Source organism: Crinia signifera, chromosome 8 (genome assembly GCF_055691185.1).
Source record: "Crinia signifera chromosome 8, ASM5569118v1, whole genome shotgun sequence".
NCBI classification, from domain to species: domain Eukaryota; kingdom Metazoa; phylum Chordata; class Amphibia; order Anura; family Myobatrachidae; genus Crinia; species Crinia signifera.
This window is the reverse complement of record NC_139224.1, coordinates 24,014,633-24,032,696: the sequence shown is the minus strand read 5'-3', so window position 1 is coordinate 24,032,696 and position 18,064 is coordinate 24,014,633. Positions and strand designations below refer to the sequence as shown.

General features: G+C 47.4%; 1 protein-coding gene across 9 annotated transcripts in view; it reads left to right on the top strand.

Annotated features, from left to right (window-relative positions):
- Nucleotides 1–7,342: 7,342 nt before the first annotated feature.
- MITF (melanocyte inducing transcription factor) overlaps nucleotides 7,343–18,064 on the top strand; it is a 217,268-nt gene continuing 206,546 nt past the window's right edge. For 3 of the 9 annotated variants that reach the window (XR_014454310.1, XM_083156000.1, XM_083155996.1), the window contains exon 1: nucleotides 7,348–7,589. Coding sequence is in view for 8 of the 9 variants with exons in the window: in XM_083156000.1 (XP_083012126.1) it covers nucleotides 7,486–7,589 (104 nt within the window). In the remaining variant the exon portion in view is untranslated. Of the gene's footprint in view, nucleotides 7,590–18,064 lie in introns of all 9 variants that reach the window. The other 6 variants (XM_083156005.1, XM_083156004.1, XM_083156007.1 and 3 more) reach the window with 5 other exon arrangements.

Sequence of the window (18,064 nt, the reverse complement as noted above, 5' to 3'; positions counted from 1 at the left end):
CGGTTTCTCCATCTCAATGTCAAAAGTAGATGCAAGTTGGTAAACTAGACGATGCTGCTTTCTCCCATTTTTATTATGTATCCTGAGGTAAATTAATTTTTAAGCATTATCCTTAAGAATTTCTCTTTATTTTTTATGCATTATTAACATTTTGGTGAATATTAATCAATGCGGAAAAAAGAAAAGCAGATGTAACCACCTTTATCATTGGCAGTGCAGCGCACAGGCGCTCCTGCGGTACCTCCTGCAGTGTCAGTCTCTCATTTCTCACTGAGGGCGGGATGTATTAATATACATCGTCGCCCGTCCGCTGTGATGCCAGCGCATATGTACTAACATATGCGGCTGGCATCGCGATGCGGTGATGAGGGCCCCCCGCAATACCTGAAATGTGGTGTGCGGGGAGTCTCCGTCACCTCCCTGCTGCCTCCTGCTCCCCTCACGCCGGGGACAGCTAAGCAGCCTGTCCCCGGCGCCACCTCCTCCCCCCTGCAGCCGGAAGGACGTCCGGCTGCGTCACTAGGGGGAGAAAGGTTTTACCTTCCGGGTCCAGGAGGACCTGGACCAGGTAAGCCAGAGGGAGAGGGAGAGGGGGGCGGTGGAGGCGGCGAAAAGAAGCCCATAGGCTTCTATAGAGTATCGCCACCCAAAGGTGGCGATACCCTATTATGCGGTAACGGTGCGGCCGGGTTTTAATACATAGGAAAATGCGGTAAAACTGGGGTTTTACCGCATTTCCCCCTTAGTACATCTTGCCCTGATTGAGGCTCTGCTGGGAGTCCGTCACTGGTGGAATCAGCAAGTGTGTATGCACTTGTGGATGACGAGTCCCGTCGCCTGCGATATTGCTTGGTATACACATAGGTGTGTACCCAGCGATACACAGGTGTGTACACCAGAGAGTGTCTTAGATCTGCGAGCGCTAGAGAGATCATTCGATGGTCTGTGACCATCGAATAATTTCTACCCCGCACACAATCTGCGAATGGATGTTTATGCAAAATTTCCATTCGCATGTGTGCGGGGAGATTCGCGGCGCGTGTGACGAGCGTTTGTGTGGGCAGTGTTGAAATGACTCGCAATTCTGAAAAATTCGGTTGGGATTGGGAACCGTAAAGTGTGCTGAGCGCAGTGGTAACAGAGCGAGGGAAAATGCCTGAAGCAAGGTTAGGGTTACCACCCGTCCGGGATTACTCCGGACAGTCCGGTAATACAGACCGGCGTCCGGAGTCCGGAAGGGTGGCTGTCCCGGACTATAGTTTGTCCGGTAATTGATCCCCCCGCGGCTGCCCGGTGACAAGTTGACAGTCAGCTACATACCCGGCAGCGGGGCAGCCCGTAACCCACGTGAGGAAGCCGGGGGAGGGGGGAGGGAGAGAGTAGGACCGTCCTCCTACTCCTCCTCCTTCAGTGTCACTGTCTCTGTTCTTGCTGAGTGACACACACTCCGCTGCGGCGCTGCGCTGGCTGGCTGGGAGGAGAAGGGAGGAGGCGGGACACAGAGTCAGAGTGACAGAATGAGTGTCACTCGTCCGGCTCCTCCTGCAGGCTACGGCGATGTGACCTGTGAGACACACATGTAACGTGAGTCCTCAGCATCTCTGGTCGGCACAGACACGGTGCAGTGTGAGTTTGTGTGGAGTAATTGCCAGTGGTGCACACAGCCTACCTAGCTACCTACAGCAGCAGCGCAGCCAATCACCAGGGCAGCCAGGGTTGTAACTTGCCAGGCAGTCCCCCTTCTGCACACCCAGCCCAGGTCACCTGCTGGGCAATGTGCCTGGCCCAGCCCAGGCCCCAGCCATCCTCCCCAGGCCCAGCCAGCCCAGCACCTTTAAATAAATATCAGCTAGCTAGTCAGCTAACTTAAGCTTTATTAATATTCTAAATATGCTGGGGTATATTATAATCTATGCTGGGGGCAAGCTCAGCTGTCTGGATTCAATGGACCGACGAACCCCTCCCCCCCTGCATATGCCGATTCCCTAGGGTTACCACCCATCCGGGATTACTCCGGACGCGGACAGTCCGGTAATTTAACCCGGTGTCCGGAGTCCGGATGGGTGGTGTTCCAGTCCAACGGGTGTGTGGGGGGGGATTAGCCACGCCACCACTGCTGCTCCTGATTGGTTGCCCGGATGCGAGCTCCTATTGGCGGGGGGCGCAAAATTTGAAATGCCAGGACTGACAAGCAGGTCTTGCGCCGCAGCTATCTCTCCTGGACAGTGAAGTTACCCCTGTTCGGCGCCCTCCAATGCTCTCACTTGCCTGCCCTACTCCAGAACATGCATGCAGAGGAGCATACATGCAGCACCTGGTAAGGATAGAGGGTCTGTACTGTTGCTGTCACCTGGGTGGGGGTGTGGAGGTTCGGGTTCTCTGCAGGCTGCGACATGCTAGGGAATTTTTGTAAGCTTTGCCCCTCTGTCACGCTGTATATATATGTGAACCTATCCCTCTCTCTTACTACTGTCCCTTTATCTGTCACCCTGTGTGTGCCCCCGTCACCCTGTGTATGCAGCTCTGTCACCCCATGTGTGTGTGGGCATCACAGTGTGTCGCATAATGTGTAATGGGCATTACAGTATGTGTGATGTAATGGGCATCATGTGAGGCATAACATGTAATGGGCATCACGGTGTGTGGTGTAATGTGCAATGGGCATTGCGGTGTTTGGAATAACGTGTAATGGGCATTATGGTGTTTAATATAATGTGTAATTGGCATTACGGTGTTTGGTATAACATATAATGGCATTACGGTGTTTGGTATCATTTGTAATGGGCATTATGGTGTTTGGTATAACATTTAATAGGCATTACGATGTGTGGCATAACATGTAATTGACATTATGGCATGTGGTATACTATGGCATTTTGTATACTATGTAATGGGTGTGTGACGTGTAATTGGCATTATGTTGAAAATTTGGCATAACAAGTAATAAGCATAATATGTAATGGGCATCATGGTGTGGCATAACATGTAATGGGCATTATGACATGTGGTATACTATGGCATTTTGTATACTATGTAATGGGTGTGTGACGTGTAATTGGCATTATGTTGAAAATTTTTGCACTGTCCATACTATTCCTCCTTTACAAAAAAACGTTTTGAGTCCTGGCATAACATATAATGGGCATTGTGGTGAATGGCGTAACATGTAATGGGCATCACGGTGTGTGGCATAATGTGTAATGGGCATTACTGTGTGTGATGTAACATGTAACTGGCATTATGGTAGGCAAAATCAAGAATGAAAGTGAAGCAAAGGGTAAAAAAAAAATCAACAAAAGGCGGGTCAAAGGGCGGAGCTGGGGGCGGGGCAGTGGGTGTGTCAAGGGGCGGGCCAATGTCCGGGAATCTCTCAACAAAAAGGTGGTAACCCTAAGCAAGGTACCCGCGCCACTAATTGGGGTTTACGTGCTCAGGTGTCAAAATTGACACACATAAAAACCCATGCCAACCTTTTCAGTGTCTATTTACTAAGATTGGTTGCTATGGGCAACATCCTGTCTTCAATAGATCTCCCATCTGAGTACATTTAACCCTTCATGTGTTAACCTCTTGGGAGAGTAAGGGGTAAATCACATTTGGTCTATCACTTCTTTATTGCATCCTAGAAAATCAGACTCTATGGGGGTAATTCAGATGTTTTATGGCGCCTGATCTCCCGTCTAAAGCGACAGAGGACCACGGGGCGATATTCAAATTGTCAAAACGCATATTTGCCCACCAACCAGCTTCACGGTGACCTCATTTCTGGTCGTCCCTAATACTAAGTTTGAATCTGGGGAGCGGAACCCCAAAAAGGCCAGCATAAGCCAGTCACCCCAGGGCAGCACACAAGTGAGAAAACTAAGCTATAAATGTGTGTTAATAAGAAAGAAGCAGAAGCTAGAGGTTAAAAAGTGTAGTGCTGGAAAGTATATTAGTGAAAATAAATAGTGCTAAATAAATGTTAGGGTGTGCCACCCCGAAAGCAACTCGGTTACACCAACCCAAGGGGAGCCGCGCCCCAAATCCATCTCCAAGACTAGCAATTAGTGTAAATTTTTAGGTCTTACCTTCATTGTGCCCTCAGTTTGCAGTCTGTGGCTACCAGGGACCAAACTGGTGAACTAATGTTCAGATCAGGTGGGAGGGGTGCTACTGTAAGTTGAAGAGTCCCAACCTTCAGGTGTACAGGTGTACACAACGTTAGCTTATGGGGGAGATCTTAGAATGCACACCCGATTTGCATGAGGTGCTATCATGCTGGGACTTGTAGTTCTGCAAAGAAAAACATCTGGTGCAGATGCACACTCCATATTATTCATCAAATCAAACAATAATAGAGGTTCTTGGTATATTCATTTACACTAATTGCTAGTCTTGGAGATGGATTTGGGGCGCGGCTCCCCTTGGGTTGGTGTAGCCTAGTTGCTTTCGTGTCTGGCCGCAGGCTGTGTACTTCGGGGGTTCCCACTAACGCCTGTAATGCCGCTGCTTCCTCCACCTGTGTCAGTGCGGGGCAAATGAATGCTGATATCTGAGGGCAGCGCAGGTAGCTCCCAGTGAATTGCTGGTCGGGCAAAAGCACGAGGAGACACTGATGACGCTGCAGATGAAGTGTCGCGGCGCGGTTCCCCTCCATGGCAACGGGAGACTTCTTCCGCCATTAACTATATTAATTTCAAGTACCCCCAACTGGCTCGCTGTTTACCCCCAGGGGTACACATAGGGGTACAGTCATTGGGTCTACAGCAACTTGGTCCACAAGTGTTGGGTCGGCACCGTTAGGTTGACATGGGCATAGGTCAACATGGTTCTAGGTTGACATGGGTCAAGGTCGACATGGATTAAGGTCAACAGGTCATTAGGTCGACACAAGCATTAGGTTGACATGGTCTAGGTCGACAGTCAAAAGGTTTAGTACATTAGGTTTTTCACAGTTTTTTTGAGCCGACATGTGCCAACAGGCAGTATTTCATGTCCTACTAGGGTGTGGTGGGAGAATAAAATAGTGCGCCGAGCGCAGCGAGGCACCGTGCACAAAGCATTGCGAGCGATGCAAGGGGATGCAGTGCAATGGAAACTGTGTCCATGTCGACATTCGGGTAAAAAAAAAGTGAAAAACCCCATGTCGACCTTTTGACTGTCAACCTAGACCTTGTCGACATATTGCTTGTGTCGACCAATTGATCTGTCGACCTAAACCCATGTCGACCTAGACCCATGTCTTCCTTTCCCTATGTTGACCTAACAGTGTCGACCTACTGCTTGTTGACCAACTTGCTGTAGACTCAACGTTCCCAACCTGTACACATACCCTGGCAGGATGGGAACCACTGCACTAACGCATTACTATTGTATGCTAATTATAAAGTTAAGGAATAAAATAACTGACTGTGTGAGAATATAGTAGAGCGTGCAGTGGTTTCATGCACTGGGGGTAATGGGAGTTTCCTGTAAGGAAAATGTTTGGGACAATGTATGAATGAATGTGTGACGAACGTGTAGGGCTAATTATAGTGGTGTAACTAAAGCCGGCCGGGTTCCATGAGAAAATGTGTGACACTATCCTCTCTAATATTTCCATAGCATAATATATATTATGTGATGATGTCATAGGGTAGGACACAGTATCAGCACAATACATGGTTACCCTGTATAACACATGAGGGAGAAGCACACAATCAGAATATCAGCTGCTCACCTGTTCCAGATGGGCGCGGTAGGGTGGTGTGTTAGTCCTATTTTATTCAGGGCTGGACTAAGGTCTGTGGGGGCCCTGGAGAACAAAATTGCCCCCCCCCCCCAGATGGAGGCAGGCCTTCCCCCGCAACCCGCCCCCTGGCAAGTCCCCCCACCTGTACCTGGGCAGCGTGTGGTCCAGGCAGCGGTGTCCGAACAGCACTGGGGAGGCAGTGGGGTCCCTGCAGCGTATATATCACCACTTCCCATCCACCGCAGGGACCACGCCACTGACTTCCCATCTGCCACAGGGACCCACTGCTTGCCACCCAACCGCCACCCCTGTCGTCCCGAGGATAATCCGGCACTGATTTTATCCTCCCGCCACACCCTAGTGGATGTTAGGGCATGAAATACTGCCCGTCTGCACGTTGGCTCAAAGAAAAGTGAAAAATATTTTGACCGTTGACCTTCCCCATGTCAACATAATGCTTGTGTCTACCTAATGGCCCTGTCGACCTAAATCCATGTTGACCTTCAGTCATTTCGACCTTCATGCATCTTGAAACTAGCGGTGTGTCGACCTAGCGACCGTATCCCAGCAGCAAATATTAAATTATAAATAGGTCCCTACAGTACCAACCAATCAGCTCCAGTCACATGTCAAACACAGCTTGCAAGATGTAAATGAGAAGCTGATTGGATAGTCCTTTATCTCTCGCAATTGTATCTCTCTCCCAGCTTTGATAAATACCCCCCACTATACGGGATGCGGTCATTCGTCAGACTGCATTTAGGTCTACAGTCATTAGGTCGACCCCACTAGGTCGACTGGCAGGAAGGTCGACCTGACTTAAGGTCGACATGGGCCAAGGTCGACATGACTTAAGGTCTAATTTGCATAAAGGTCGACATGAGGAAGGTCGACTGGTCATAAGGTCGACATGGGTTTTTCACTGTTTTTTGAGCCGACATGTGCCGACAGGCGGTATTTCATGCCCTACCATCCACTAGGGCGTGGTGGGAGAATAAAATAGTGTGCCGAGCGCAGCGATGCACCGTGCCCGAAGCATTGCGAGCGAAGCGAGCGATGCGAGGGTCCGATTCTCATTGCCAACTGTGTCCATGTCGACTGTGTCGACATTCGGATAAAAAAAGTGAAAAACCCATGTCGACCTTATGACCAGTCGACCTTCCTCATGTCGACCTTTATGCAAATTCGACCTTAAGTCATGTCGACCTTGGACCATGTCGACCTTAAGTCAGGTCGACCTTCCTGCCAGTCGACCTAGTGGGGTCGACCTAATGACTGTAGACCTAAATGCAGTCTGACGAATGATCCCATTCCCACTATACATTACTTTCCCTACCTGTCTCTGTTGGCATTATGCTGGCTGCATGACATTATCCATGTTGAATCAGTCCCCCCAGCTGGGGAAATCCCCTACAAAGTTTGTGTATGTGTTTGCTCAGAGAGTGACACCCGGGTAGAACAGTTGTCCTGGTTCTAGAACTCAGCCACCTCCAGCAATAGGTGCTCGTTAGAACGTTCAGGTTAGTGGAGCAGAACCATTGTATTAGCTCTGGCTCAGGAAAGCCATGGGCTATTTATTATAGTCTATAGATGGCAGAGGCGAGCCAACATCCGGGAGCAGCTGTCAATATAGAGGCGAGAAAGCGGAGAGCAGCTCCCTCCCGTGTGCACCTACAGCGCAGGCGAGCGCCAGCCACCAGTGACAGCGCTGCTGCTGCTGCTGCTGGGACAGTCCGCAGTACAGCCCCCGGCTCCCGGTGACAGCTGGAGACATGCAGGCAGAGTCAGGGATCGTGGCGGATTACGACGCCGGCGAAGACTTTCACGAAGAGCCGAAGACCTATTACGAGCTGAAAAGTCAGCCTATACATTACAGGTCGGTGCCATCTGTTTGGGGAGTACAGTAACTGTGTGCCTGGTGGACGGTGCACTGTGACTGGTGCTGCTGCTGGGGTATCAGTGCAGATGTCACTGCAATTGCTGGCTGACACTGAGAGGCAATGAGTGTGGGAATAATGGTGTACAGTACAGATTCCTTGTGACAGTTATTATTATTGGGCATTTAACTGGCTGCAGGCAGGATTGGTCTGAGATACTTTGAAGTTTGGGTTTTTGTTTGTTTGTAACTTGGTGGATATATTGCAATGTTACTGCTATACAATATTCTGCTGTGTGTGGTGACAGCGGGGGATATTTACTATAAAGTTCCATTTGAATTGTTTAGAGATTGATCGTAATCGATGTTGGTGTGTATATATATATATGTGTATATATATATATATATATATATATATATATATATATATATATATGTTTCTTATATAGCACAGTATATTCCATTGCACTTTACTATAGTAAACAGTGATAAAACAACCTGGGTAGTGACAAACCCACATAGAGGTAGGAGGGCCCTGCATGCAAGCTTACAATCTAATCTATCTATCTATCTATCATGTATGTATGTATGTATGTATGTATGTATGTATGTATGTGTATGTATGTATAATGTCTCTCTCTCTCTCTCTCTCTCTCTCTCTCTCTCTCTCTCTCTCTCTCTCTCTCTCTCTCTCTCTCTCTCTCTCTCTCTCTCTCTCTCTCTCTCTCTCATTTATGTTTGAACCCTGCAAGGCCAACATCAAGTAAGATCAGATCTTAATCGTTCTGGAATAAATCGCAATGAATTAAAATGGACTGTTAGTAAATATACACCTTTGGGGGTCAGTCCATTTATACCCCTTTCAGACAAACTACCTGGGATTTTAAACCCGGTTCAATCCTGGCTTTTAAAAAATCCTGGGTCCATTGCAGGTGTGCAGGACCCGGGATTTTAGTCGACTAAAATCCCACGTAGAACCATTCAGATATACGCTAGTCCTGGGATTATGCGCATGCACGTGAAAAATCCTGGGCTTTGTCTGAAAGGGGTATGAGTTGCCCAATGATCTGGCATGTGACAAGACACTTTGTGCAGTTTCAGCCCATGAACGGCGAACGAGGGGCACATCCCACCCAGGGCCGGTTGTGACTTTAGGCAGCTGCCTAGTGCATTTCTGTTCAGGATATTACCTGCCAATCTGTGTGTCTATATTCTATACAGAGCTTGTCAGATTGGACACAGCGAAATAATCGATTACAATGAATGTTTTTGAGGTTCTGTAACTGGGTCTGTCCCTTTAAACAAGTGAAAGCCATGTAAGATAAACCTGAAGCAATCACAAACTATGTCGCTTGCAGACTGGTTGGTAAATCTTATTAATACTGTACCTTCTTGGAATTCTTGCACATTTTAGGGCAAACTTTGTGGTGTGCGCACAAAATCACTGCACACTCATACAGCGCATGCATTAGTGTGTATGCACACTCATTTTAAAATCGCATTTTATGCCGCGAATTCGCATATTTAATGCATATTTAATGCTCTGTGCAGGGTTCTGGCCAATTCGCCTTTCAGAACCTGGTCTACATATGTGGCGAATTTTAGACACATTTTCCCGATTTCGCATCTCATTAAATATGCGAATTGTATACTTTTCAATGGGAAAACATCTGGATGCGAGTTCCGGCGCGACTAAAAATCGCACTTTCAGAATGCGCGATTTCGCAGCAAAATCGCCATTTTTTGCCGTTTTTCACATCTCATTAAATCCGCGAATTTGGGAAAGTGCGATTTCGGACTTTTTTTGTAAAAAAAAAACAAACAACGCAAAAATCTAATTTTCGCATCTCATTAAATGTCACCCCCAGTATCAGAAATGTACTGGAAATGTGTCGGGCGGTGCCTGGGAGGTGGTTATTTAGGTGGTGGTCCCTGCAGCCATCTGGGTAGGAGGCGGATGGGCACAGTAGGAGGGGTAGAACCGCAGGGACCCACTCGCCCCCCGCCGACTACTTCGCAAAGGGCAGCTTTTTATGACAAGAGCTGCCCTTTGCGATACTAATCGCAGGTGTTAGTACATATGTGATTAGTATCAATGTGAATTGTGGCGGTATGTACCGCAATTACTTAGTACGTCCCATCAATTAGGAGTACAGTATAACAAGACATTTGGGGGTTTATTTACTAACATGGGAGTTCTATTGAAGATTGGATGTTGCCCACAGCAACCAATCAAACTCTACATATTTATTTAGCATCTTCTAAAAGATAATATATAGAATCTGATTTCTATGGGCAACTTCCCATCTTCAATAGAACTCCCATCTTAGTAAGTAAACCCCTTGTCGTCTACAGCAGAATACAGTAAGGATCTCGGTATACTATCAAAGTGAGAACAAACATATACACAAGGAGCTTTGACAGGGGAGACAAACACGTTCGCTCCTGTCATCTGTCCAACACAGCCGGTAACATGACAGTTAGGACAGCTATAAGCTGACTGGTTGGTGACCGTTATGAGTTGATTGGTTGGTGGTTTATCACTCTCCACTTTTAGCACTTTTTTAAGGCTTAGTACATCTCGCCCTCTATCTCCATCCACTTTCTGGGCCAGATGTATCAAGCTTCAAAAAGTGATAAAGTGGAGAGTGATACTGCCAGCCAATCAGTTCCTACTTGTCATTTTTCAAACCTAGCCTGTAACATGTCAGGCAGGACGTGATTGGCTGGCTATTTTTCACTTTCCACTTTATCACTTTTTGAAGCTTGATACATCTGGCCCCCTATGTCTATCCAAGGCCTGGTAAATATATCACCTTAATCTCTCTCGCTGCTCCTTTTGGGGTGACTAATGTTAAAATCATCTTTAGAAATTAGCAGATGCGCTACACAAAGCGGAGGCAGACATTTTGTGGGAGGGGCCAATATTTTTTGAAAATGCAGCCTATTCGTTTTTAAAAACTAGTGACATCACTGAGGCATTATATTGCAGCCCAATGGGAGCTGGTCATGTCACCAAGGTACATTGTGCAGTGATATTAGCCCCAGGGTAACCATAGGCCGGCTTCTCACGGATATACATTCAGCCCATAATATCTACGCCTCTGTCCTGCACAGCTGGTAGGTCCAGTGTGTATTTATTATATGTGTGGGGCTCACACTAGTTAATAAAAAATAAAATATATATCTCTAAAACAATTGGTTGCCGCGGTTCTGTGTTATTCTCTTGCATGTTTTCTAGGGCATATGGGCCAGATGTATCAAGCTGCAAAAAGTGATAAAGTAGGGAGTGATAAACAACCAGCCAATCAGCTACTGCCTGACATTTTTCCAACCCAGCCTGTAACATGACATGTAGGAGCTGGTTGGCTTTACCACTCTCCATTTTATGGCTTTTTGAAGCTTGGTACATCTGGCCCACGGTCACTAGGTCGACATGCATTGGGCGGACCCCTGCAGGTCAACAGACAGAAGGTTGACACGAGTATTTTTTTGCGCCGACATGTGCCAACAGGCATTATTTCATGCCCTACCATCCACTACGGCAGGGGTGGGGAATAAAATAGTGTGCCCAAAGCATGGTGAACGCAAAGAGCCATGCAAGGGAACGCAGTACACTTTGACAGTGTCCATGTCGACTATGTCGATATTTGTGGGAAAAACTCATGTTGACCTTGCCATTGTCGACCTAATTCCTGTGTTGATCTTCCAACTCTGTCGACCTAAACCATGTTGACCTATATTAGGTCATTCGTTCGACAGTGTCTAGGTCGACAGTGAAAAGGTCATGGGGTTTTTCACTGTTTTTTTTTTTGTGCTGACAGGAGGTATTTCATCCCCTACCATGGCGCTAGGGTGCGGTGGGAGAATAACATAGTGTGCCGAGCGTAGGGAGGCACCGTGCCAGACGCATAGCGTTCACAACGAGCGTTGTGAGGGGATGCGGTGCACTTTAAACTGTGTCCATGTCCACTGTGTTGACATTCCGGTCAAAAAACAGTGAAAACCCCATGTTGACCTTTTGACTGTCGACCTAGACATTGTCGAACTAATGACCCGTCGAACTAATGACCTTTCGACCTAGAACCATATCGACCTTTTCCCATGTCGACCTAATGACTGTCGACCATCATGCTGAGTGTAGACCAAATGATCCCAACCCAAACAAATGCATGTCTCGCAAGTGCATGACACTCGGCGATCCTGGCCGTGGCTGATACAGTTAATGATATTGGAGTTTTGAACAATATCTTTAAAAGATATCATTCAGTGGAGATATCATGAGCGACCCTGCTCAGTGTATATGCACTATATCATTTGCCCGGGTGTTCAGCGCAAATTGGTAATGAACCAGCTTGTGGAGCGTACCGTATAGTGTGTACGCACCCTGATTTTGCCTGATCTAGGCACTGGTTCCGGAGGAGGAGTCATAATGGCTGCAGGACACTTGTTCAGGGGAGCAATGTCGGGTAAACTTCTTTAAAATTAGAGAAATAAATGAATATCCCCTTTAAGATCACTTTCAGATACATATAGCACGTAGGGTCTGCATTTGCCAAAGGAAACTACTCAGGTTCTTGTATATTCTACAATCTGATTGGTTGCTATGCACTACATAATTCTACAGAATTGCTTCATATTGGCTCCGCCTCTTCCCCATTGACCCAAGAAACCTGGCAATTTGTTACGAGTGGAGGGGGAGGGGCATAGTAATATAGTGCCTGGTCTGTCTCCTCTCTAAGGAGGGTTTCAGGGTACTCAGAAACCCCTCCTGCATGCGCTACTAAAATACCTGACTGTTTACCATGGTTACAGCACCTTTTTAGCTCCAATAGTGTCCAAATTTATCTGTAAATTAATTTTAACGATATAAATAAATGTCTTCTATAACACTGATAATAAACTGACACCATAATACTGTAATTATGCAAGTTCTCTTTTGCTGTACTAGAATGCCTCAAAAAATATATACTTAAGCTGTCCTGCAGTAAATATTGTTTCATCCGCATTTATTAATGTGAACGGAGTCGGTCAGATGCTTCCCTGTTGTTTTTATTTTAATTTATAATTCTGATTTTCATTAATTAGCAAAAGGCTTGTGATCATAGGTGTACTCTGTTCTCTTTATGCAGCAAGTAGAACTTTTCCTCATATACACATTTTTTAATGGTGTTTCACTGAGATACATTATATTTTCATGTATGAAATCTTCAAATGCCCTCTTCTGTCCTATCATGAGTCCCAATCATGAAATGCCTTCTTCAGTCCTAACATGAGTCCCAATCATCAAGCGCCCTCTTCAGTCCTATCATGAGTCCCAATCATCAAGTGCCCTCTTCAGTCCCAATTATCAAGTGCCCTCTTCAGTCCTTTCATGAGTCCCAGTCAAGTGCCCTCTTTAGTCCTATCATGAGTCCCAATTATGAAGTTATCTCTTGAATCTTGTCATGAGTCCCAGTCATGAATTGCCCTCCACAGTCCCATCATGAGTCCTTATCATCAGCTACCCTCTTCAGACCTTTTGTGAAACCAAATCATCACATGCCCTATCCAGTCCTTTCATGAGTCCCTATCAGCAAGTGCCCTCTTCAGTCCCATCATGAGTCCTAATTATCAAGTGCCATCTTCAGTCCCAATTATCAAGTGCCCTCTTCAGTCCCATCATGAGTCCCAATTATCCAGTGCCGTCTCAAGTCCTAACGAGTCACAATCAGCAAGTGCTCTCTTCAGTCCTATCATGAGTCCCAATTATGAAGTTACCTCTTCAATCCCGTCATGAGTCCCAGTCATGAATTGACCTCCACAGTCCCGTCATGAGTCCCTATCATCAGCTACCCTCTTCAGTCCTTTTATGAAACCAAAACATAACATGCCCTATCCAGTCCTTTCATGAGTCCCAGTTATCAAATGAGCTCTTGAATCCGGTCATGAGTCCCAGTCATAAATTTCCCTCTTCAGTGCCATCATGAGTCCCAATCAGCAAGTGCCCTCTTCAGTCCTAACATGAGTATCAATGATCAACTGCCCTCAGTCCTATCGTGAGTCCCAACTAAAGCTTTATTTAAAAAAACAAACAAATTGAAAATGAAGCATTTACTCCCTCTTCCATAGCTGTAAACATCTATGGCCTCCTAGGTAGTGGGTAAGTATTCAGTGGCTCACCAAATATTGTGGATATACAGTATATTTCTCCCCCTACCCTGGGCTTTGTAATTCTGCTGAAGCATCCTAAAACAATCAGTAAACAGGTGCAGATATAAGAAAACAAGCTTAATCAGCAAAGCCCAGTATGTCAGTTATTTATTAGTATTTAGTATGCAGAATTGTTGTTAATTAGTAGATGGCTATCCAATCACACTTGCACTGCTGCTGAATGCAGGAAAGGGAATACAGACAAAGAATTGATTGAACGATTATCACTCAGTGTATGCACTGGAAAATAATCGCCTAACTTCCAGTCAGGATTGCTTGGTGTGGTTATCCAACCTGTCCAGTGCTCCCAGTCATCATTCTGTTGGCAGTGAATAGTGACTGTCTCCTTACATCTTGCTGTATGTGGGTAGTGTTCATTCTAGCACCCGGCAACTTTGAAAACCCATGCAGTTCCTCTTCCCTGCCTGGGGTGTCGCTGTCTGTTGTGGTGCTTCTAGCACACTGTGGTCTTTATATCCGCACTGAAATGCAAACCAGACTTGTGCTAGAAACACCACAGCAGACAGCGACACCACAGGCAGGGAAGATGAACTGCATGGGTTTTCAAAATTGGCAGGTGCTAGAATGAACACTATAGATATATGGGGGTGCTCATTGCTGTGAAGTTTTGCTGCCCGTGAGCAGCCCTGGGAAGCTGCGCTGCCAGCCAGTAACACTGGGAAGCTGCGCTGCCAGTCAGCAACACTGGGAAGCTGAGCTGCCCGCCAGCAACACTGGGAAGCTGAGCTGAGCTGCCCGCCAGCAGCACAGGGAAGCTGAGCAGCCTGCCAGCAGCACAGGGAAGCTGAGCAGCCCGCCAGCAGCACAGGGAAGCTGAGCTGCCCGCCAGCAACACTGTGAAGCTGCGCTGCCCGTCTGCAGCATCAGAAAGCTGAATCTGTGCTGTCCATCAGCATCATCAGGAAGCTGAGCTGTCCGTCACCAACACTGGGAAGCTGAGCTGTCGGTCACCAACACTGGGAAGCTGAGCTGTCCATCAGCAACATCAGCTGAGCTGTCCGTCACCAGCACTGGGAAGCTGTGCTGTCCATCAGCATCATCAGGAAGCTGAGCTATCCGTCACCAACACTGGGAAGCTGTGCTGTCCATCAGCATCATCAGGAAGCTGAGCTATCCGTCACCAACACTGGGAAGCTGTGCTGTCCATCAGCATCATCAGGAAGCTGAGCTTTCTGCTAATTGTCCACTCAGCATTCCCAGGTGATCTGTATAAACTCCAAGTTTTATCCATTGTTACCTGACTCCACCATTCAAGATGCTGACAGCGCACCCAAGGATGTGTTTATCCTATCCTATCCTGTTATCCAGACCTGACTGCACCCATCCAGAGAGGTGCAAGTCTGCACATTGCTCAGGAGAGGGATCGCAGGATTTGCAGGGATCGAGGACGGCCGGGGGTGGTCGGTGGCTAGGAACGTCCATGGCAACGTCCAGCAAGATCGCAGCTTACTGAGTCAGCCAGAATCAGGCCCCAAATGTGCTTTGTGAGCCTTCCTGAATCACCCTCTTTATACAAACATCAAAGTATTAATTGAAGGCACTCATTTGTGTGATTTGCAGCTTATACAATGTGTGTAATGGGGACTCAGATATACTTGTATTAATGTTTGCATGGGGGTTATTAGCAGACCACTGACCACTGGTAGAAGAGGCGGTACTTGTGTATTATCACGGCGCCCAAGATTTCCATCGTACAGCATCGTATTGGTCGCATGCGATCCGATCGCATACGACCTGATTTTTAATTGTACAGGCACCCTGATGGGTGATTACTATGTTAAATGCCCCCCATTGTTAACGGCACCCCCACTATCAACGCCAACCCGAAGCGTGCCGAGCGCCGCAAGCCTGCGAGGGGCGGCGGTACACATACTCCGACCTTTTCATACCCCCACTATCCACGTCGGCGTAGAGTTTATTTTAGATAGTGTGGCGAGCGCACGCGCATTACTTCACATGTAATCTGCATCCCCTCGCGGGGCTCACTGCGCTCGCCACACTTCGGGCTAAAATCAACACCACACCGACGTGGATAGTGGGGGTATGAAAAGGTCGGAGGACGTGTACCGCCGCCCCTCGTGGGCTTGCGGCGCGCGCCACGCTTCGGGGTGGCGTTGATAGTGGGGGTGGCGTTAACAGTGGGGGTGCATTTAACATAGTAATCACCCATCAGGGTGCTTGTACAATTTAAAATCGCATCGCATGCCATTCAATATACCTTAATTAGTGGTATGCGATGGGTGCCGTGATTATACACAAGTACCGAAGAGGCTCATGCTAGATTGACAGTATATCATTACATTGTTCTCATGCAGTGCTCTCTTGTGATCATTCCTATTTGTCTGCACTACATATACCGCTTTGTGCTGTTTTGGTGTCACATCTGCCTCTGAGTCTCTGCTTATTCCATTTCTTCTTGACTCTTTATCATCGTGAGATTGCAGTTTTTCTTCTCATCTTCCTACATTTGCTGGAAGACCATTTCCCCCATCCGTTCGGCATCTCCCTTTTTGTTCTGAGTCAGGTGATCTGTTTCAGTCTCTGTTCTCCAACCGTAGCTTCAAGAGTGAAATTTCTAACATCTATTTACAATTTTGTAGTGTGGCGAATTACCATGCCAACCACAGTCGCATGACACTTAAGACCTTATTCTGGTCCACGTGCAACGCTGCGCGTGGACTAAACGCCTCCTGCACTCCCGCCGCCCCCCCTCGCACGCTATGATCCCCCACACGGCTGCGAATGGATGATTTGAATAAGCATCCGTTCACAACCTTGGGTGCGGGGGAGAAATCATTCGATGGTCCGCGACCATCGAATGATTTCTTCAGCGCTCGCAGATCTGAGACACCTCTATGGTGTCTCAGATCTGTGAGCGCCCTATGCGGGAAGCAGGCGGGCAGCCGACATCAGCTGCCCGCCCCCCCAGCCACTGCGCCACCGGCCCATTACCATGGAAACGCCCAGTGTTTTCATGGGAACGGCAATGAAACGGTGGGTGTTCCCGCCGCAAGCCGCCCTGCCTGCACCGCTAGTTGGAGCGGGACGGTGAACATGTAGTTTGTCATGTCAGCTCGCACCCTGCATCGGCAAATGCGCAGAAATGAAAACATCGGTCCCCAGTGCGAACGCTGGGGACCGGGCCAATTAGAATAACCCCCATGATGTAGAAAGCCCATTGGTCTGGCCTATGAGCTCTGTCTGCACTGTGTACTATAAGGCAGTCTGATGTAGCTGAGCCAGTTTGACCTCTAGTGACCCATCTCTGCTGTATCAGAAAAGCTTGTGTGAATTGTAGATAGTTTCACATTCATCTGCTGTGATGATGTTTACAGCCACCCTAAATACGGTCCGGACATGCCCAAATTGTCTGGACAACTCTCAACAGAGGATGCATTGCCCCCCCCCCCCCCCCCCTGCTTCCTTCAGGATTGCAATTTCTGCGCTTCTGTGCCCCAACCTGTATCATGGCCATTGCTGACAGTTCTTTTCGAATCAGGAATATCCTTTATGTCATTTTCCTTTAAGTTGTGCTAACTGTGCAGACCAGAAACAAAACGCTCATACTTGAAAAAGAATGATTAATACAGTATCTCAGCTTTTTCATCCTGCGAATTTTCAGTGCATTCTACCAGATCGGACGTATAAATAGGTTTGCAGACTGCCCAATTTTTCAGCTTCTGTGCAGGGCTCCGTGCCAGTGATATTGATTGTGGAAGGGGGAAGTGGGGGCTTTGCCACAGCAGTGGGACGATTTGCATACTGTGCGGACTGTTAATCCAGATGTGTCTACCAGCCCCGGTATTGCAAAACTCAACTGTTCCATCTGTTCAGCTTTGTGTATGTGTGTGTGTGTGTGTGTGTGTGTGTGTGCGCGTGTGCGCGCGCGCGCACACTGTTTGTACAGGACAGTACACCATTATGCACAGTAGTAGGCTGATATAGTGGATTGCGGATTTTTCTTACAGTATATCACATCCACTATGCAGCACGGAGATGCTTAGCTGTAGGGATGGCCGTCATTGCCATTTCCATCTATAGTTGCCATCGATGGCAATTCTGCAACTGGGCATCGATAGTGCTAAACTATGCAATGGATGACCATCAATATTTGTACATAGCGATGGTCATCCATTGTGTTTGATTGGCCTGTGGGCCAATCAAAACACTGGGGTCGGGGCTTCACTGGTGTCGGAGGCGGAGCTATGTCCCGGCACTTTAAAAAAAAAAAGCAAAACATTGTTTTGCAGTTCCATCGATGG